Raw genomic sequence first — 20,812 nt, 5'->3', positions numbered from 1 at the left:
TTTAATATTTGCTACTGGCTGATCCCCAGATACTGTTCCCACAGGCTTCTTCTTTTTCCCAAGACAACATGTCTGACAAGTCTCTCCCGCCCACTTAGGGCTGTCCTCCAAACTGTTAACAGTGATTTCTGAAAAACACAAAACAGATTATGTGGATTCCTTATTTAAAAACCTTGCAGTGGCTCCCTATTGCCCACAGGAGAAAGTCTTAGCATTCCTAATCCACCATGATTTGGCCCTTACTTACTTGTCCTTCCTGCCCTACCTTTTATCACCCACCAGGCAACACATACACACGCCACAGCGATGTGAACTCTACATTCCTTCCCTCCGTCGAGGCTACTTGCTCCTACTGAGTATGCCCTATCCACATTCGCAGATATTAATGATTTTTCTCAAGCTGAACCCTCTGCCTGAAATGCATAACCATCCCATTCAGCCCTGCTATATAGTTCCACCCATCCTTCATGGTGCAGGTTATGGCCCAATTGTCCCAAGAAGCCTTCCCAGAACCTTCTTTTATCTGGAATTTTTCTCTTTCCCTCTGTCACCCTGGTGTTTCACTTGTGCCTTTATCCGAACCCTTTCTGCTTTCTGCCAACTGTCTCGTTGGTTTGTCTATTGGTCTATTTTCCTTACCAGACTGTGGGATTCTTGAAGGCAGACACTAAGTCTTTCTCCAAGCTTCTAGCTCAATGCTTGGGCCATAGTAGACTACTGTTACGTTTCTTGAATTAAATTGGATTATATTTCTCCCGTCCAGGAATGTCCATAGTTATCTTAACCAAACCCGCAGTTCCTCTGTGTCCCATAGTGCTTCCTTGTCATGCTAAGAAGATGTCCCCTTCATCTCTAATCTCTGTGATGGTGGCCCAGGCCCAGAGTGTGTCTTTGCTGGAACTCCCATCAGTGTCAGCCACAGGAACCCAGCTATAGGGTTGGGTGATAAAGCTTTGCTGCTGCTGAGTGGGAAGCCTTGGGAAACCTGTAGCCACAGCGTAGGAAGCACTAGAAGGTATTCTTCTGAATATTCCTTGGGTCTTTTGGAGGTAGAAGATTTCGCCCAGCTTTGTGCCAGGGGTGCATGATGGCCTTAGCCATCATTGCTGATTGCTTCAGGTGAACAGAACTGCTATAATGCCCATTTGGGGTCCCCAAACCTAGAGCTCTTTGCAGTATTTCACAAAGCTTAATAAAGCTACTTAATCAAGTCTGTGATCAGTTCTATGTGGAAACATTGACTTCTCTCATGTTTGTTTTTTTTTTACATCTTTATTGGAGTGTAATTGCTTTACAATAGTGTGTTAGTTTCTGCTTTATAACACAGTGAATCAGTTATACATATACATATGTTCCCATCTCTCTTCCCTCTTGCGTCTCCCTCCCTCCAACCCTCCCTATCCCACCCCTCCAGGCGGTCACAAAGCACCGAGCTGATTTCCCTGTGCTATGCGGCTGCTTCCCACTAGCTGTCTACCTTACATTTGGTAGTATATATATGCCCATGACTCTCTCTCGCTTTGTCACAGCTTACCCTTCCCCCCTCCCCATATCCTCAAGTCTGTTCTCTAGTAGGTCTGTGTCTTTATTCCTGTCTTACCCCTAGGTTCTTCATGACACTTTTTTCCTTAAATTCCATATATATGTGTTAGCATACGGTATTTGTTTTTCTCATTCTGACTTACTTCACTCTGTATAACAGACTCTAGGTCTATCCACCTCATTACAAATAGCTCAATTTCGTTTCTTTTTATGGCTGAGTAATATTCCATTGTATATATGTGCCACATCTTCTTTATCCATTCATCTGATGACGGACAATTAGGTTGTTTCTATCTCTGGGCTATTGTAAATAGAGCTGCGATGAACATTTTGGTACATGACTCTTTTTGAATTATGGTTTTCTCAGGCAATATGCCCAGTAGTGGGATTGCTGGGTCATATGGTAGTTCTATTTGTAGTTTTTTAAGGAACCTCCATACTGTTCTCCATAGTGGCTGTACCAATTCACATTCCCACCAGCAGTGCAAGAGTGTTCCCTTTTCTCCACACCCTCTCCAGCATTTATTGTTTCTAGATTTTTTGATGATGGCCATTCTGACTGGTGTGAGATGATATCTCATTGTAGTCTTGATTTGCATTTCTCTAATGATTAATGATGTTGAGCATTCTTTCATGTGTTTGTTGGCAGTCTGTGTATCTTCTTTGGAGAAATGTCTATTTAGGTCTTCTGCCCATTTTTGAATTGGGTTGTTTGTTTTTTTGTTATTGAGCTGCTTGTAAATTTTGGAGATTATTCCTTTGTCAGTTGCTTCATTTGCAAATATTTTCTCCCATTCTGAGGGTTGTCTTTTGGTCTTGTTTATGGTTTCCTTTGCAAAAGCTTTGAAGTTTCATTAGGTCCCATTTGTTTATTTTTGTTTTTATTTCCATTTCTCTAGGAGGTGGGTCAAAAAGGATCTTGCTGTGATTTCTGTCATAGAGTGTTCTGCCTATGTTTTCCTCAAAGAGTTTGATAGTTTCTGGCCTTACATTTAGGTCTTTAATCCATTTTAGGCTTATTTTTGTGTATGATGTTAGGGAGTGATCTAATCTCATACTTTTACATGTACCTGTCCAGTTTTCCCAGCACCACTTATTGAAGAGGCTGTCCTTTCTCCACTGTACATTCCTGCCTCCTTTATCAAAGACAAGGTGACCATATGTGCGTGGGTTTATCCCTGGGCTTTCTATCCAGTTCCATTGATCTATCTTTCTCTTTTTGTGCCAGTACCATACTGCCTTGATTACTGTAGCTTTGTAATATAGTCTGAAGTCAGGGAGCCTGATTCCTCCAGCTCCATTTTTCGTTCTCAAGATTGCTTTGGCTATTCGGGGTATTTTGAGTTTCCATACAAATTGTGAAATTTTTTTGTTCTAGTTCTGTGAAAAATGCCATTGGTAGTTTGATAGGGATTGCATTGAATCTGTAGATTGCTTTGGGTAGTAGAGTCATTTTCACAATGTTGATTCTTCCAATCCAAGAACATGGTATATCTCTCCATCTCTTTGTATCATCTTTAATTTCTTTCATCAGTGTCTTATAATTTTCTGCATACAGGTCTTTTGTCTCCTTGGGGAGGTTTATTCCTAGATATTTTTTTTGTTGCAATGGTAAATGGGAGTGTTTTCTTGATTTTACTTTCAGATTTTTCATCATTAGTGTATAGGAATGCCAGAGATTTCTGTGCATTAATTTTGTATCCTGCTACTTTACCAAATTCATTGATTAGCTCTAGTAGTTTTCTGGTAGCATCTTTAGGATTCTCTATGTAGACTATCATGTTATCTGCAAACAGTGACAGCTTTACTTCTTCTTTTCCAATTTGGATTCCTTTTATTTCCTATTCTTCTCTGATGGCTGTGGCTAAAACATCCAAAACTATGTTGAATAACAGTGGTGAGAGTGGGCAACTTGTCTTGTTCCTGATCTTAGTGGAAATGCTTTCAGGTTTTCACCACTGAGGACAATGTTGGCTGGGGTTTGTCATATATGGCCTTTATTATGTTGAGGAAAGTTCCTTCTATGCCTACTTTCTGCAGGGTTTTTATCATAAATGGGTGTTGAATTTTGTCAAAAGCTTTCTCTGCATCTATTGAGATGATCATATGGTTTTTCTCCTTCAGTTTGTTAATGTGGTTTATCACATTGATTGATTTGCGTATACTGAAGAATCTTTCCTTCCTGGAATAAACCCCACTTGATCATGGGGTATGATCCTTTAAATGTGCTGTTGGATTTTGTTTGCTAGTATTTTATTGAGGATTTTTGCATCTATGTTCATCAGCGATATTGGCCTGTAGTTTTCTTTCTTTATGACATCCTTGTCTGGTTTTGGTATCAAGGTGATGGCCTCGTAGAATGAGTTTGGGGGTGTTCCTCCCTCTGCTATATTGTGGAAGAGTTTGAGAAGGATAGGTGCTAGCTCTTTTCTAAGTGTTTGATAGAATTCGCCTGTGAAGCCATCTGGTCCTGTGCTTTTGTTTGTTGGAAGATTTTTCATCACAGTTTCAATTTCAGTGCTTGTGATTGGTCTGTTCATATTTTCTATTTCTTCCTGATTCAGTCTTGGCAGGTTATGCATTTCTAAGGATTTGTCTATTTCTTCCAGGTTGTCCATTTTGTTGGCATAGAGTTGCTTGTAGTAATCTCTCATGATCTTTTGTACTTCTATAGTGTCAGTTGTTACTTCTCCTTTTTCATTTCTAATTCTATTGATTTGAGTCTTCTCCCTTTTTTCTTGATGAGTCTGGCTAATGGTTTATGTATTTTGTTTAACTTCTCAAAGAAACAGCTTTTAGTTTTATTGATCTTTGTTATCATTTCCTTCATTTCTTTTTCATTTATTTCTGATCTGATTTTTATGATTTCTTTGCTTCTGCTAACTTTTGGGTTTTCTTGTTCTTCTTTCTCTAATTGCTTTAGGTGCAAGGTTAGGTTGTTTATTCAAAATGTTTCCTGTTTCTTAACGTGGGCTTGTATTGCTATAAACTTCCCTCTTAGAACTGCTTTTGCTGCATCCCATAGGTTTTGGGTCGTCATGTCTCCACTGTCATTTGTTTCTAGGTATTTTTTATTTCCTCTTTGATTTCTTCAGTGATCACTTCGTTATTAAGTAGTGTATTGTTTAGCCTCCATTTGTATTTTTTTACAGATCTTTTCCTGTAATTGATATCTAGTCTCATAGCTTTGTGGTCAGAAAAGATACTTTATACAATTTCAATTTTCATAAATTTACCAAGGCTTGATTTGTGACCCAAGATATGATCTATCCTGGAGAATGTTCCATGAGCACTTGAGAAGAATGTGTATTCTGTTGTTTTTGGATGGAATGTCCTATAAATATCAGTTAAGTCCATCTTGTTTAGTGTATCATTTAAAGCTTGTGTTTCCTTATTTATTTTCATTTTGGGTGATCTGTTCATTGGTGAAAGTGAGTTGTTAAAGTCCCCTACACTGAATGTGTTACTGGCAATTTCCCCTTTTATGGCTGTTAGTATTTGCCTTATGTATTGAGGTGCTCCAATGTTGGCTGCATAAATATTTATAATTGTTATATCTTCTTTTTGGATTGATCCCTTGATCATTATGTAGTGTCCTTCTTTGTCTCTTGTAATAGTCTTTATTTTAAAGTCTATTTTGTCTGATATGAGAATTGCTACTCCAGCTTCCTCTTGATTTCCATTTGCATGGAGTATCTTTTTCCATCCCCTTACTTTCAGTCTGTATGTGTCTCTAGGTCTGAAGTGGGTCTCTTGTAGACAGCATATATTTGGGTCTTGTTTCTGTATCCAGTCAGCCAATCTGTGTCTTTTGGTGGGAGCATTTAGTGCATTTACATTTAAAGTAATTATCGATATGTATGTTCCTATTCCCATTTTCTAAATTGTTTTGGGTTCGTTATTGTAGATCTTTTCCTTCTATTGTGTTTCTTGCCTAGAGAAGTTCCTTTAGCATTTGTTGTAAAGCTGGTTTGGTGCTGCTGAACTCTCTCAGCTTTTGCTTGTCTGTAAAGGATTTAATTTCTCCATCAAATCTGAATGATATCCTTGCTAGGTAGAGTAATCTTGGTTGTAGGTTTTTCTCCTTCATCACTTTAAATATGTCCTGCCAGTCCCTTCTGACTTGCAGAGTTTCTGCTGAAAGATCAGCTGTTAACCTTATGGGGATTCCCTTGTGTGTTATTTGTTGTTTTTCCCTTGCTGCTTTTAATATGTTTTCTTTGTATTTAATTTTTGACAGTTTGATTAATATGTATCTTGGTGTATTTCTCCTTGGATTTATCCTGTATTGGACTCTCTGTGCTTCCTGGACTTGATTAACTATTTCCTTTCCCATATTAGGGAAGTTTTCGACTATAATCTCTTCCAATATTTTCTCAGTCCTTCTTTTTCTCTTCTTCTTCTGGGACCCCTATAATTCGAATGTTGGTGTGTTCAATGTTGTCCCAGAGGTCTCTGAGACTGTCCTGAAGTCTCTTCATTCTTTTTTCTTTATTCTGTTCTGCAGTAGTTATTTCCAGTATTTTATCTTCCAGGTCACTTATCCGTCCTTCTGCCTCAGTTATTCTGCTATTGTTTCCTTGTAGAGAATTTTTAATTTCAGTTACTGTTTTGTTCATCATTGTTTGCTGTTTAGTTCTTCTGGGTCCTTGTTCAACATTTCTTGTATTTTCTCCATTCTATTTCCAAGATTTTTGATCATCTTTACTATCATTACTGTGAATTCTTTTTCAGGTAGACTGCCTATTTCTTCTTCATTTGTTAGGTCTGGTGGTTTTTTCCCTTGCTCCTTCATCTGCTGTGTGTTTTTCTGTCTTCTCATTTTGCTGATCTTACTGTGTTTGGGGTCTCCTTTTTGCAGGCTGCAGGTTCATAGTTCCCGTTGTTTTTGGTGTCTGCCCCCAGTGGCTAAGGTTGGTTCAGTGGGTCGTGTAGGCTTCCTGGTGGAGGGGACTGGCGCCTGTTTTCTGGTGGGTGAGGCTGGATCTTGTCTTTCTTGTGGGCAGGACCGCATCCGGCAGTGTGTTTCTGGGTGTCTCTGACCTTAATATGATTTCAGGATGCCTCTCTGTTAATGGGTGGGGTTGTGTTCCTGTCTTGCTAGTTGTTTGGCATGGGGTGTCTAGCACTGGAGCTTGTTGGTTATTGAGTGGATCTGGGTATTAGCCTTGAGACGGAGATACCTGGGAGAGCTCTCGCCATTGGGTGCTAGTGTTGAGATGGAGATCTCTGGGAGATTTTCGCTGTTTGATGTTATGTGGAGCTGGGAGGTCTCTGGTGGACCAGTGTCCTGAAGTTGGCTCTCCCACCTCAGAGGCACAGCACTGACTCCTGGCTGCAGCACCAAGAGTCTTTCATCCACACGGCTCAGAATAAAAGGGAGAAAAAGTAGAAAGAAAGAATTAGTAGAAGAAGAAGAAGAAAGGAAGGAAGGAAGAAAAGAAGGAAAGAAAGGAGGGAGGGAGGGACGGTGGGAGGAAGGAAAGAAGGAAAAGAGAAAGAGAAAATAAAGTAAAATAAAGAATAATTATTAAGAAAAAAGAAAAAAAATTAAAAATAATAAAACGGACAGACAGAACCCTAGGACAAATGGTGGAAGCAAAGCTATACAGACAAAATCTCACACAGAAGCATACACATACACACTCACAAAATGAGGAAAAGGGGAAAAATAATAAATCTTGCTCTCAAAGTCCACCTCCTCAATTTAGGATGATTCGTTGTCTATTCATGTATTCCACAGATGCAGGTACATCAAGTTGATTGTGGAGCTTTACTCTGCTGCTCCTGAGGCTGCTGGGAGAGATTTCCCTTTCTCTTCTTTGTTCTCAACAGCTCCCAGGGGCTCAGCTTTGGATTTGGCCCCGCCTCTGCCTGTAGGTCACAGGAGGGCCTCTGTTCTTCGCTCAGACAGGATGGGGTTAAAGGAGCCACTGATTCGGGGGCTCTGGCTCACTCAGGCTGGGGGGAGGGAGGGGTACAGAGTGCGGGGCAAGCCTGCAGCGGCAGAGGCCAGCGTGACGTTGCACCAGCCTGAGGCGCGCCGTGCGTTCTCCCGGGGAAGTTGTCCCTGGATCCCGGGACCCTGGCAGTGGCGGGCTGCACAGTGTTCCGGAAGGGGGGTGTGGATAGTGACCTGTGCTCGCACACAGGCTTCTTGGTGGCGGCAGCAGCAGCCTTAGCGTCTCCTGCCCGTCTCTGGGGTCCGCGCTTTTAGCCGCGGCTCGCGCCCGTTTCTGGAGCTCCTTTAAGCAGCGCTCTTAATCCCCTCTCCTCGCGCACCAGGAAACAAAGCGGGAAGAAAAAGTCTCTTGCGTCTTCGGCAGCTCCAGACCTTTTCCTCTCATGTTTTTTTGATGTACAGTTGATTTATACTGTTGTTAGTTTCTGCTGTACAGCAAAGTGATTCAGTTATACACATATATACAGTTTTAAATATTCTTTTCCATTATGGCATATCACAGCATATTGGATATAGTGCCCTGTGCTATACAGTAGACCTTATTGTTTATCCATTCTGTATATAAATAGTTTGCATCTGCTAACCCCAAACTCCCAATCCATCCCTCCCCTCATCCCCCTCGTCCTTGGCAACCACAAGTCTGTTCTCTGTCTGCAAGTCTGTCTGTTTTGTAGATAGGTTCATTTGTGTCATATTTTAGATTCCACACATATAAGTGATATCATTGGTATTTGTATTTCTCTGACTTATTTAGTATGGTAATCTCTAGGTCCATCGATGTTGCTACAAACGGCATTACTTCATTTCTTTTAATTAAAAAAAAAAATTTCGGGGCTTCCCTGGTGGCGCAGTGGTTGAGTCCGCCTGCCGATGCAGGGGACACGGGTTCGTGCCGCAGTCCAGGAGGATCCCACATGCCGTGGAGCGGCTAGGCCCGTGAGCCATGGCCACTGGGCCTGTGCTCCGCAATGGGAGAGGCCACAACAGTGAGAGGCCCGCGTACCGCAAAAAAAAAAAAAAAAAAAAATTTCTTGGAGTACAGTTGATTTACAATGTTGTGTTAGTTTCTGCTGTACACCAGAGGGAATCTGTTATACATATATATACTCTTTCTTAGATTCTTTTCCCATATAGGCCATTACAGAGTACTGAGTAGAGGTTCCTATGCTATACAGCAGGTCCCTATTAGTTATCTATTTTATATATAGTAGTGTGTATATGTCAGTCCCAATCTCCCAAGTTATCCCTCCGCCCTCTTAACCCTCTGGTAACTATAAGTTTATTTTCTACATCTGTAACTCTATTTCTGTTTTGCAGATAAGTTCATTTGTACCCTATTTTTTAACATTCCACATATAAGCGATATCATACGATATTTGTCTTTCTCTGACTTAGTATGACAATCTGTAGGTCCATCCATGTTGCTGCAAATGGCATTATTTCACTCTTATTTATGGCTGAGTAATATTCGACTGTATATATGTACCGCATCATCTTTATCCATTCATCCGATGATAGACACTTAGGTTGTTTCCATCTCTGGGCTATTGTAAATAGAGCTGCAATGAACATTTTGGTACATGATTCTTTTTGAATTATGGTTTTCTCAGGGTATATGCCCAGTAGTGGGATGGCTGGGTCATATGGTAGTTCTATTTGTAGTTTTTTAAGGAACCTCCATCCTGTTCTCCATAGTGGCTGTACCAGTTTACATTCCCACCAGCAGTGCAAGAGGGTTCCCTTTTCTCCACACCCTCTCCAGCATTTATTGTTTCTAGATTTTTTTGATGATGGCCATTTTTCCCGGTGTGAGGTGATACCTCATTGTAGTTTTGATTTGCATTTTTCTAATAATTAGTGATGTTGAGCATCTTTTCATGGGCTTTTTAACCATCTATGTCTTCTTTGGAGAAATGTCCATTTAGATCTTCCACCTATTTTTTGATTGGGTTGTTTGTTTTTTTGTTGTTGAGTTGTATGAGCTGTTTGGATATCTGGGAAATTAAGCCCTTGTCCATCACATCATTTGCAAATATTTTCTCCCAGTCTGTAGGTTGTCTTTTTGTTTTATTTCACGTGTTCTTTAGTTAGTTAGTTATCTTTGGCAGGATATTTTCCTCAATTTCTTTTTCAAGAAGGAACCCATTACTATTTACTGACTGCAGTATACTTGGTATATGTACAAAATTTTTCAATTTGTTTATGATATAGGTCCGTATGAGGTTCAGAGTCAGGCCTGCATTCAAAGAACACCTGTGCCACTTACCAGCTGTGTAAATACAGGCAAAAGAAGTAACCAGAGCTTGAGCTTCCTCATCAGTAAAATGGGAATTATAATACCTACTTCACAACATTACTGAGAAGGTTCGATTACATGAGATCATGTATATAAAGGGCTTAGCACAGTGCCTGGCACACAGTGAGGACTCAATAATTGGTAGTCATTTTTATAATTTCAAAACATAGGTTCCAAGAGATAGACATAAAAGAGGTATTTGGTGGCAATAAGATGAGAAACTACTGGATCTAACATAACTGCTGGGTTTTCCACAACTGCTAGAGTAGACAAAACTGTGTAGTGTTCATGGATTATTTGAAGAGCAGGGTAAATAGTGGAGGCGCTGAGTGGTCACATTAGTAGATGTTGCTTGCTTAATCCTGATGTTAGGCAAGGGGGATATCTGGAAAATGAATCTGAAGGCGCTGCTGAAAGTGCTCTCATTCAGGTCAGCCCGAAAAATCCTCCTCTTCATTTAAGTTGAGAAGTTGCCATGAGACTCAAGGCTGGGCTTTCAACAGATCCAGCCGTATGTGTTCTCGACTTTGGTGAAATCTGATCGGGATCTAAGCCTGCACTATCCTTGCCGACTGACAGCTGACCTCGGCCTGCTCTGTGCGCGCTGCACCGTACCTTTCAGAGAAAGAGGTCTGATTTCCAAGTAGCCCATTGCTCTTTTTCTCTGATTTTCTTTGTATCTGTTTATTCTGGGGGGAGAGGGAATGGATATTAGTCTACTGGTTCACCTTTCCCTCAGTAAGAGGGTTCCCTGGAAATTTTGATTTGCACTATTATCATCAGCACTCAAGAAGAAACACGTTCTCAGCTTCAGAAGAGCAAAATGTGGTCAGATTCATAGATATTAAAAGTTAGGACATCATTTCCTTGTACAGCAATGAAAAATAAGTATAGTTAGTAACAAAATAGAAAAATTACTTGTATCAAATGTGATAAGCAAAGGACTCAGTAAAATATATATTCAGATTAATAGGGAAAATATCAATACGCATTAGGTAAGAAGGCAAAGGATATGAACTGTTATTCATTGAGAACTAAAACACAGCAAAAGTTCATCTATACTAGTAATCAAATACACTCAAATTAAAGAAACTTTGAGATATCATCTTATACAGACTACAGTATCTTTTATTGGTTCCCTCATCATTGCTGGTGGCATTATAAACTGCACTAGCCCTTTGGAAAGTAGCGTTGTGGGCTGTAATCAGATCCTCTGGCTTTGATCACCTTGACCTTGCTGCCTGCTCTAAGGAATGCCAGCCTCACAGCAGCCGTGGTCCTGGGCCCTGCTCTGCACACATCCTGGACCAGCTGAGTCCTTACACTTTCTTCCTGTGACTTACTGCGTGTTTCATCCCCTGTAAGAGGAGCTCTTCCTTCCTTCCTTCTGCAGAATCCGCTTCCTCTGTGCCTGTTGCTATGCATCTCCATGTCCCCAAGGGATCTTTCTGGCTCCATTGGCCACAGGACAGTTGGCTGCTGAGGTCACTCACATCACATCACCTTCACAAGCTACTGAAATAGAAACAAACTTTGGTGACTGAGTCCAGAAAAGCCAAGGGAGTAGATTTGAACTCTAAATCTGGAAAAGCAAATCTAAGAGAAACTGAGCCCTGGGCTAGGACCAGCTGTCTTTAATTTCCTGACAAACCACTATCTACTTAGATTTACCCTCTGGGAGATTTCCGCGTTAGGCCAACCCCAACACCCCAATTCCTTTTCAGAATCATGAGCATATCTCATAAACGGTAGGCAGTCGAAGAAAGAGGACCCTTACCCATTAGCCTTTCCTTAGTCTATGCATATATAATGCATAATTCTATGCATTATATTGGGCTGGCCATAAAGTTCGGGTCTTTCCGCTTACAGAAAAACCCAAACGAACTTTTTGGCCAACCCAATATCCTGTGTGGGTGTGGGTATGTGTGTTAGGGGTGGGCGGTGAAAAGACCGTATAGATACAAGAAGTATTTCTGAGAAAAATAAAACAACTTCCAATGGCAAACTACCCTATCATCAACGCTAAGGCAAGGCCTCCCAGGGGAAAATCTGAACGGGGTGCAGGGCCCAGGAAAGGTACCCTGGGACGCTACCACATCCCCTCTCCCACCAACACACATACACACAAGGACACGCATGTAGTCACCCACATGGCACCTTACGTTTGGATACCTGTGAGATCTGGTGAAAATGACCTTCAAGCATGGCCTTGCCAGGTGGGAGATGGGAAAGGGCCAGTGTGCACTCTGGGCTGTGGGTGGAGCCAAAGGTGGGAGGGGAGAAGCCAGCTCTCTCCCTGTTGGTGGGATTTCTGGCAGGAGCACCACTAGCCATCTTCCTCGAGCGGGCCCCGCCCACAACACCCCTGTCTTCTTCCCATCTCCTGGCGGCCTTACCTTCAACGAAAGGAAATCAAAGCTGGGGCATCCCAGCAGCGCAGACAAGCGCTTGGGCCGTGAAGAGTGCAAACCTGAGGCTGTTGGTAAGCCTGTATTGAAATTCTTCCCTTTCTTTCGGCAGAACTGGCTTATGATCTGGACGTGGACGATGCTCCTGGAAGCAAGCAACATGTGAATCAGGACAATGAGATAGTTGCCTCTCACAACCTCGGGAACGGCCCTTCCCCCATGAAGATTCTCACCAGCTTGGCAATCTCCGTGGTGTGCTCTTTCCTCCTGGTGCACTGACTGCCAAGGTCACCGCACACGTGCTGCCCTTCAGCACCCTGTGGTCTCCCTCTATAAAGGGAACCACCTTTTTCTTTTTTTCTATTTTTTTATCTTATATACCTCCTCCAGCCATTAAGTAGAAGACTAACCATGAGTTACGTTTTCGAAAATCAAATGGTATCTTTATGAGGACGGTAAATTTTAGTGGTAGTATAGATTGTCCTTTTGCAATGAAGAAAAAAATCAGATTGTGCCAAATTATTTTCCTATGTTTGGCTGCTAGAACATGGTTACCATGTCTTTCTCTCTGTCTTTCCCTTTGCATGGATTTCTTTGGAAAAAAAAATAAATGCTCAAATAAAAATGTGTTGGGTCTTTTTTTTTTTTTTGGCGGTACGCGGGCCTCTCACTGTTGTGGCCTCTCCTGCTGCGGAGCACAGGCTCCTGACACGCAGGCTCAGCGGCCATGGCTCACGGGCCCAGCCGCTCCGCGGCATGTGGGATCTTCCCGGACCGGGGCACGAACCCGCGTCCCCTGCATCGGCAGGCAGACTCTCAACCCCTGCGCCACCAGGGAAGCCCAGCATTGGGTCTTTTTTTGTCAGCCCACGTACGTGGTGACCATGCAATGCTTTCCCCCTCCTCACCTAGCTTTCTACTCAGTATAAGAAAATCCCCCTCCCTCCCTGCCTACCTTTTGGGTGAGTATCAGCCTTGGCTCCAAGCTCCAGTCAAAGCCAGTCCGTCCCAACACACACCCACTCCATAATCTCCATCTACAAACGGGGTAGAGTATCTGGCCTATGAAACTAAAGGCATCTCAGGAAAGTGCCCCATCTCTCTCTACAAATTTCACTTCGCTGAAAATGTTTTGCCCGACTAGAAATCCTCTGTATGGATCATGTGCACAATATCCTTCCTTCCCCCGACCCAGAGAGGGGAGCCCCAATAGTGCAAAGTAATTCCCCAAGCTTCTGTGCTCCCCGTCTCCCTTCTCCAGGGGCTGCCACGTGGCAGGGCCGGCAGTTGCCCTGGGTCAGGTTGCAGAGGTTGTCACCGGGAAACCCAGGATTTATAGGAAGCAACACGGCTCTTGGCCTCAGACGGGCTCCTTCAACAGTCGTTTGTTCCACAACTAGACCTTGTGTACCTGTTGGCTGTCAGGCATTGTACCAGCTGCTGGAGATGATACAAAACTAAACAGATTGGATCCCTGCTCTCACGGAGCTGAAGGTCCGACACCAACACTGATTCCAACATCGGCAGCTGATGCTGCTCTTTGAACGTCCCGCTGCCAAAGAACCTCAGGAACGACCGACTTGCCACTGTTTCCAATGCCTGGCTTATTGCCCACTTGCCAGGTCGGATCACCAGAAACGCTGTTGACTCTAATGAGTGGGAACTCAACTCCCACCTGAGGGCAAAGAGGGGCAAAGCTGGAGGAGGAGGAGAGAGAAGGGGCTGAGGCACAGGGCCAGAGTATGAGTCAAGGTCAAGGAAGGACTGGAATGTCCCCTTTGATACTGGGAGGCGGGCCCAGCCAGGTGCTCCCGTTTCTGCCCGGTGGCAGGAGGTGGCAGGAGGTGAGCCTGTGGGAAGCAGGCAGGGGAGTTTCTTATAACTTATCTTTTCCCCTCCGGCTGTCTCCAACACACTTTCATCAGGGTCTCCTGCAGAGCACAAGTTCCCGATAGCCATTTTCATCCTTTGCAGAAACTTTTGCAAATGCCAATTAGAAATGTTTGGTTAAGTGTTGCCTTCAGTTGGTTTTGTTGAAGTCAAGGCTACGATCGGTGGTATCTGTTAATATGCTTTCAATGATTTATAGCGGTTGGTAAGACTTGAACTGGCATTATCTTCGTCTTTTAAACATTATTTCTGTATTTGAATGGGATTTGTGAGAATCTTTGTTCTTTGATTCATGAGACCTAAATATGGCAAAGGTTTGTTCCTTGGACTCGAGTGTGCCAGGCTACCACCACCAGATCAGAAGAAGTCTCGAAAGCCTCGTTACCGCCTAATCGTCGTCCCTGTCGCTCTACAGAAAGGTTTTTTTGTTTTGTTTTTGTTTTTGTTTTTTTTTTTTTGCGGTACGTGGGCCTGTCACTGTTGTGGCCTCTCCCGCTGCGGAGCACAGGCTCCGGACGCGCAGGCTCAGCGGCCATGGCTCACAAGCCCAGCCGCTCCGCGGCATGTGGGATCTTCCCGGACCAGGGCACGAACCCGTGTCCCCTGCATCGGCAGGCGAACTCTCAACCACTGTGCCACCAGGGAAGCCCAGAAAGGTTTTTAATGTGGCCAAAATAATGTGTGACCCTGAGATCACGTTTTATGCCTGCAAGCAGAAGGGCACTGTCTTAAAGTCCATTTCTCCTTTCTGGGAGATGAAGGGGACTGTTTCTACACATCCTTCTCATTCACTTCCCCTCTTCGGTTTCCCTCTTGTAAAGTGGAGAATCAGGTCAAGGTGTCTAGTTTCTTCGTTGCTCTCATTTTGTGGCACCACTGGCCCCAAAAGGGAGTAAGTGCCAGTCCCTCTGCCCAGCACTGGTGTTATGCGTGTTCTGCTCCCACGTGCCTCTCAGGGCATCGCCAGCTTAAGGTCCTATTTGACATACTTCAGTTCCCGGAACGCGACCCAAGCCAGCCAGCGTTTCTGCGGTCTTGGTATACTGCCAGCTACGGTCCATGCAGGCTGAGTGATGCGGGGCAGAAGACTCTATAATATCCAAGGCCTGCTGGCTTCAGTTGAATGGTTAGAATTAAAATGGATAACCGTTCACACTTACGAAACATGGAAAATCCACCATCTCCAATTGACATTTTACTTTTCCTCAATGGCCTTTGTCTTTTAGCATTTTATCCATGCCTCTTCCTATCCCTCTATATTTATTCTTCTAGTTCAGAATCTAGTTTCACAGCTAGTTGCTCGTGGCTTTTCACCTCTGAGGTGTTTATCCTACCCTTTGATTTAAACGTCCTACATGAATTTTGTTAAGATGACTATTGTCCTTAGAATAGGCCTGGCAATTGGGAAGTTGCCCCATCTTGTTGTGAGTTTCCAGGCCCCTTTCTCGTTGGATCCACGTGTGAACTTCCACCAGCTCAACTCTGGTATTTGAACAAGGTTAAATCATAGAACAACATACTGAATCCCTAGGCTGAAAAGGACCCACTAATTCATCCCACAATCAGTGTTGGATTAGTGCCTAAGGCTGGGCCCTCACTAGGTTGCAAAACAGTTTATTTGGTTGCTGGACACCGACAATTTTTAGAAAGTTTGTTTTTTTCAAAAGCAATATATACAGGTAATAAAAATCTAATAGTACATCATCACATAAAGTTTAAAAGATGACATTTATCCCATCATTCCGTACCCCATAGTTATTATTAAGTATTTGATTGAAATCCTTCCAGTCATTTTCTCTCTTTAGGTGCATATTCACACACGTGAGACGATACTGAATGTATAATTCTATAATATGAATGAATCTTTGGTAGGTTGAGCCTAAATCTGCCTTCCTATAATTTCCACCCATTGGTCTTGGCTCTTCCATAAAGACCAACATGAGATTAAGATGATACCACTTTTGGGACTTCCCTGGTGGCACAGTGGTTAAGAATCTGCCTGCCAATGCAAGGCACATGGGTTCGATCCCTGGTCTGGGAAGATCCCACATGCCGCAGAGCAACTAAGCCTGTGTGCCACAACTACTGAGCCTGCACTCGAGCCCGCGAGCCACAAGTACTGAAGCCAGCATGCCACAACTACTGAAGCCCATGCGCACTAGGCCCTGTGCTCTGCAATAAGAGAAGCCACCGCAATGAGAAGCCTGAGCACCGCAATGAAGAGTAGCCCCCCAGGGCTTCCCTGGTGACGCAGTGGTTGAGAGTCCGCCTGCCGATGCAGGGGATGTGGGTTCGTGCCCCGGTCCGGGAGGATCCCACATGCCGCGGAGCGGCTGGGCCCGTGAGCCATGGCCGCTGAGCCTGCGCGTCCGGAGCCTGTGCTCCGCAACGGGAGAGGCCACGGCGATGAGAGGCCCGCGTACCACAGAAAAAAAAAAAAAAAAAGAGTAGCTCCCGCTGGCCGCAACTAGAGAAAGCCCGTGTGCAGCAACGAAGACCCAATGCAACCAGAAAAAAAAAAAAGATGATACCACTTTTTGCACAGCTGTCCTTCAGCAATAATTTTCAATCACTGACTCTTGCCTCTCCTGGGTTGGTTTTCTCAGCTCCTTCAGCCCTGTTCCACGCTCCAGTGGGTCAGTGGTCCTCTTACGCTGTCATAACCATAGCTGAGCTCATGGTGCCCCTGCACCGGCGCAGAACGGAGCATGGGTGTTTACGTTCCCACAGAGCACAAGACCTCCACCAGACAGCAGTCCAAGAATGCAGACACTTAGAAGCCACGTCACACTCTTCATGAACGATGAGCTTGTGGCCAACTGAAACCCTCACGTGTTTTTGCCAGAATGGCTGCCAGGCCAGGTCTCCTCCACCCCATACTCGTGTAACTGACTTCTTTAAACTAAACTCCAAGGGCTTTTGATTTTACTTGTCTAGACGTTGGGCCAGGCAGTATACACTGTGTGTGTGGGGGGAGTGTGAGTGTGTGTGTGAACAGGGGTGAGAAACTTTTTTCTTGCCAAGGCCACACATTTTGGAAGTCCTCCTTTGGAATTGCTGTCGAGCCAGTTTATGTACATACAAGAAAATCAACCTCATTTCTTTAGAGTCAAACCTTGTTTGGAACCCAAAATGACGTTCTTCAGCTTGATCAACCACCTCATTCACTAGATTTGCTGCCAAGTAGTTTTTAGCTGTCTCCCAAAATCAAATTTACCTTCAAGAAACAAAGGCCTCCCTGAGAAGATTCCAAAGACTATGCTATGGGATATGGAGGGTTTTTTCCCCCAAAAAATGTTCTACAATATTTGAGGATACTGTACATCTTGGAAGGACACAGCATCAGTTTGAATATAGAAGGTCTGCTAGGTTTGCCAAGAGACCAACAAAATAAGCTCATTGCTTTTTATTCATTTTTATATGTTTAGAAATAAATATATTGACTCTGAAAGTTTCACATTAAAAATAGATGGGGGCTTCCCTGGTGGCGCAGTGGTTGAGTCTGCCTGCCGGTGCAGGGGACGTGGGTTCGTGCCCTGGTCCGGGAGGATCCCACATGCCGCGGAGCGGCTGGGCCCGTGAGCCATAGCCGCTGAGCCTGTGCCTCCGGAGCCTGTGCTCCGCAGCGGGAGAGGCCACAACAGTGAGAGGCCCGCGTACCGCAAAAAAAAAAAAAAAAAAGATGGAAGAGAGCAAGATGGCGGAGTAGGAGGACACAATTCACCTCCCCCCAAAAAACACATCAATAATACATCTACATTTAGAGTGATTCTCACTGAAAACTAATGAGACTGACACAGAGGCTCTTCTACAACAAAGGCTATAAGAAACCCACACAGAATCAGGTAGGAAGGGAAGAGAAGTGATCAGGTTGGGACCTATGCCCCTGGGAGGGGACACAGAATGGGGAGGGAGGTTACAAGGGCAGAGGTCCTCCCTGGGGAGTGAGCAGTTCCAGCCACATATTAGGTGCCCAAGCCCTGGGGTCCAACATCAGGAAGAAGAGTCCCCTTAGCTGGTTAGAAAACCAGTGGGACTAACAGAAGGGCTGTAAGAAACCTAGACCCTGCTAGTGAAGAGCACACACCCACTTGCTTACTCCCGAAACAAGGCAGAAAAAAAGAGTGAAAGTGCACGAGATTCTGGCCGGTTTCCCACGACAACTCCAGTGAGCACCCCAGCCTGAGCCAAGCGTTCACTATGCCCACTTGCTTCACAATGCAGCTCCACACTAGGGCAAAGTCTGCCACGAGAGGAGGGATCAATTATGAGGGACTGTGCCAACCCAGATGCAGAACAGCATCTGAACAGGGTGGGAGCAGCCATCACTAGTGCTTACAGAGGCAGCGCATCAGAAGTGTCCCAGACTATGACTGGCCAGGCAGCACAGCCCACGCCCAGACCCACACCATGCACCCGGCACCTGCCCCTCTTCCTCCAGCATTGTGGTGCTGGGAGTAGGGAGAGCACACACTTAGAAGGAATGGAGCCAGCTCGGACTCAAACTTCAGGGCTTCTGCTCCAGCAACTTGGGACCTGACCCACACCCCCCCGGTAGGTTGTTGGCCACTAAGCAAAGAAGTCCCAGATCATAGCTGGCTCTGGTTCTAGCCCCTCCATCTCCAGCTCCACCTCTCATCAAAGTAATAGCTGCCAGCACAGCCTGGGTAAAGACATAACTTGTGCTCATGTCAGATCCAGCTCCTCCACCAAAGCCTCTGGGCACACGCAGACTGCATAGAGACACTCCCACACAAGGACACACCTTCAAGACCACAATAGGTAACTCTTTCATTATGTCTAATTTTAGAAAGACAGAGAAAGTTAAGCAAAATAAAAAGCAGAGAAATTTGTTTCCATTGACAAAACAAGAGAAAACCCCTGAAAAAAGAACTAATGAAACAAAAGTAAATAACCTACTAGATAAAGAGTTCAAAACATGAGTCATAAGAATGCTAACTGAATTAGGAAAAGACTAGATGGACACAGTGAGAATTTTAATGAGGAACTAGAAAGTGTAAAAAAGAACCAGTCAGAACTGAAAAATACAACAAATGAAGTGAAAAACACACTAGAAGGAATCAATAGACTAGGTGATACAGAAGAACACATAAGTGATCTGGAAGATAGAATAGTGGAAAGCACCCAATAAGAACAGCAAAATGAACAAATTTAAAAAATGAGAAAAGTTTAAGGGACCTCTGCAGAAACATAAAGTATACCAACATTTGCATTATAGGAGTCTCAGAAGGAGAAGCAAGAGAGAAAAGGGTCAAAAATGTACGTAATGAAATTATGACTGAAAACTTCCCAAACCTGAAGTAGGCAAAAGATATCCAGGTACTAGAGGCACAGAGGCTCCCAAACAAGATGAACCCAAACAGACCTATACCATGACAAATCATAATTAAAATGGCAAAAGTTAGAGATAAAGAATTCTGAAGGCAGAAAGACAAAAACAGAGTCACATACGGGGGACACCCATAAGGCTATCAGCTGACTTCTGCAGAAACTTTGAAGGCCCATAAGGGAGTGACATGATATATTTAAAGTGCTAAAAGGGAAAAGCATGCAGCCTAGGATACATTACCCAGCAAGACTATCATTTAGAATTAAAAGACAGATAAAGAACTTCTCAGACAAGCAAAAACTAAAAGTTTTTATCAATACTATACCTACCCTAAAAGAAATGTTAAAGGGTCTTCTTTAAGTGGAAAAGAAAAAGTTACCACAAGAAGTATCTATAAGAAAGGAAAAATCCAACTAGTAAAGGCAAATATATGGTAAAGGCTGAGGATCACCTACTTAAGTAAGCTAGTACAACGATTAAAAGACAAAAAAGTTGTAATAAACTATAACTACAATAAATAGTGAAGGGATAAACATAAAGATACAAAATATGACAATGAAAACAAAATGTGGGGGAGGGGAGTAAAAAAGGTAGATCTTTTAGAATGTGTTTGAACTTACATGACTACCATTTTAAAACAAGTAGATATAGTTATTGGTCAACATATAGGAACCCCATGGTAATCACAACTCAAAAACTTACAATAGATACATAAAAAATGGAAAAAGGAACACACACATACCACTAAAGAAAATCATCAAGCCACAAGGGAAGGATTTAAAAGAAGAACAGAGAACTATGAAAACGAGAAAACAAGTAAAAAAATGGCAATAACTAAGCACCTACCAGTAATGTCAATTTAAATGTCAATGGACTAGGGGATTTCCCTGGTGGTGCAGTGGTTAAGAATCCTCCTGCCAATGCAGGGGACATGGGCTCGATCCCTGGTCTGGGAGGATCCCAAATGCCATGGAGCAACTAAGCTCGTGTGCCACAACTACTGAAGCTGGTATGCCTAGAGCCCATGCTGCGCAACAAGAGAAGCCACTGCAGTGAGAAGCCCGCACACCACAACAAAGAGAAGCCCCCCACTCGCCACAACTAGAGAAAGCCCACACGCAGCAATGAAGACCCAATGCAGCCAAAAAAAACAACAAAAAAAGGTCAATGGACTAAATGCTCCAATCAAAAGATATAGGGTAGCTAAAGGCATAAAAAAAACAAGATCAAACTATATGCTGCTTACGAGAGAATCACTTCAAAGCTAAAGACACACACACACTGAAAGAAAGGGAATGGAAAAAGATATTTCATGCAAATAGAAACAAGAAAGTGGGGGGTAGCAATATTCATATCAGACAAAA

General features: G+C 43.5%; 1 protein-coding gene across 1 annotated transcript in view; it reads left to right on the top strand.

Annotated features, from left to right (window-relative positions):
* The window catches only part of GPC3 (glypican 3), a 444,101-nt gene extending 431,282 nt beyond the window's left edge, over positions 1 to 12,819 (top strand). Inside the window, exon 8 of the mRNA XM_079911642.1 lies at positions 12,321 to 12,819. Coding sequence (XP_079767768.1) covers positions 12,321 to 12,487 — 167 coding nt within the window. The 3' untranslated portion in view covers positions 12,488 to 12,819. The remainder of the gene's footprint in view (positions 1 to 12,320) is intronic.
* Positions 12,820 to 20,812: the final 7,993 nt, after the last annotated feature.

Source organism: Stenella coeruleoalba, assembly GCF_951394435.1.
Source record: "Stenella coeruleoalba genome assembly, chromosome: X".
NCBI lineage: Eukaryota > Metazoa > Chordata > Mammalia > Artiodactyla > Delphinidae > Stenella > Stenella coeruleoalba.
The sequence above is the reverse complement of the archived record's forward strand: the minus strand, read 5'-3'. Positions and strand labels throughout refer to the sequence as shown.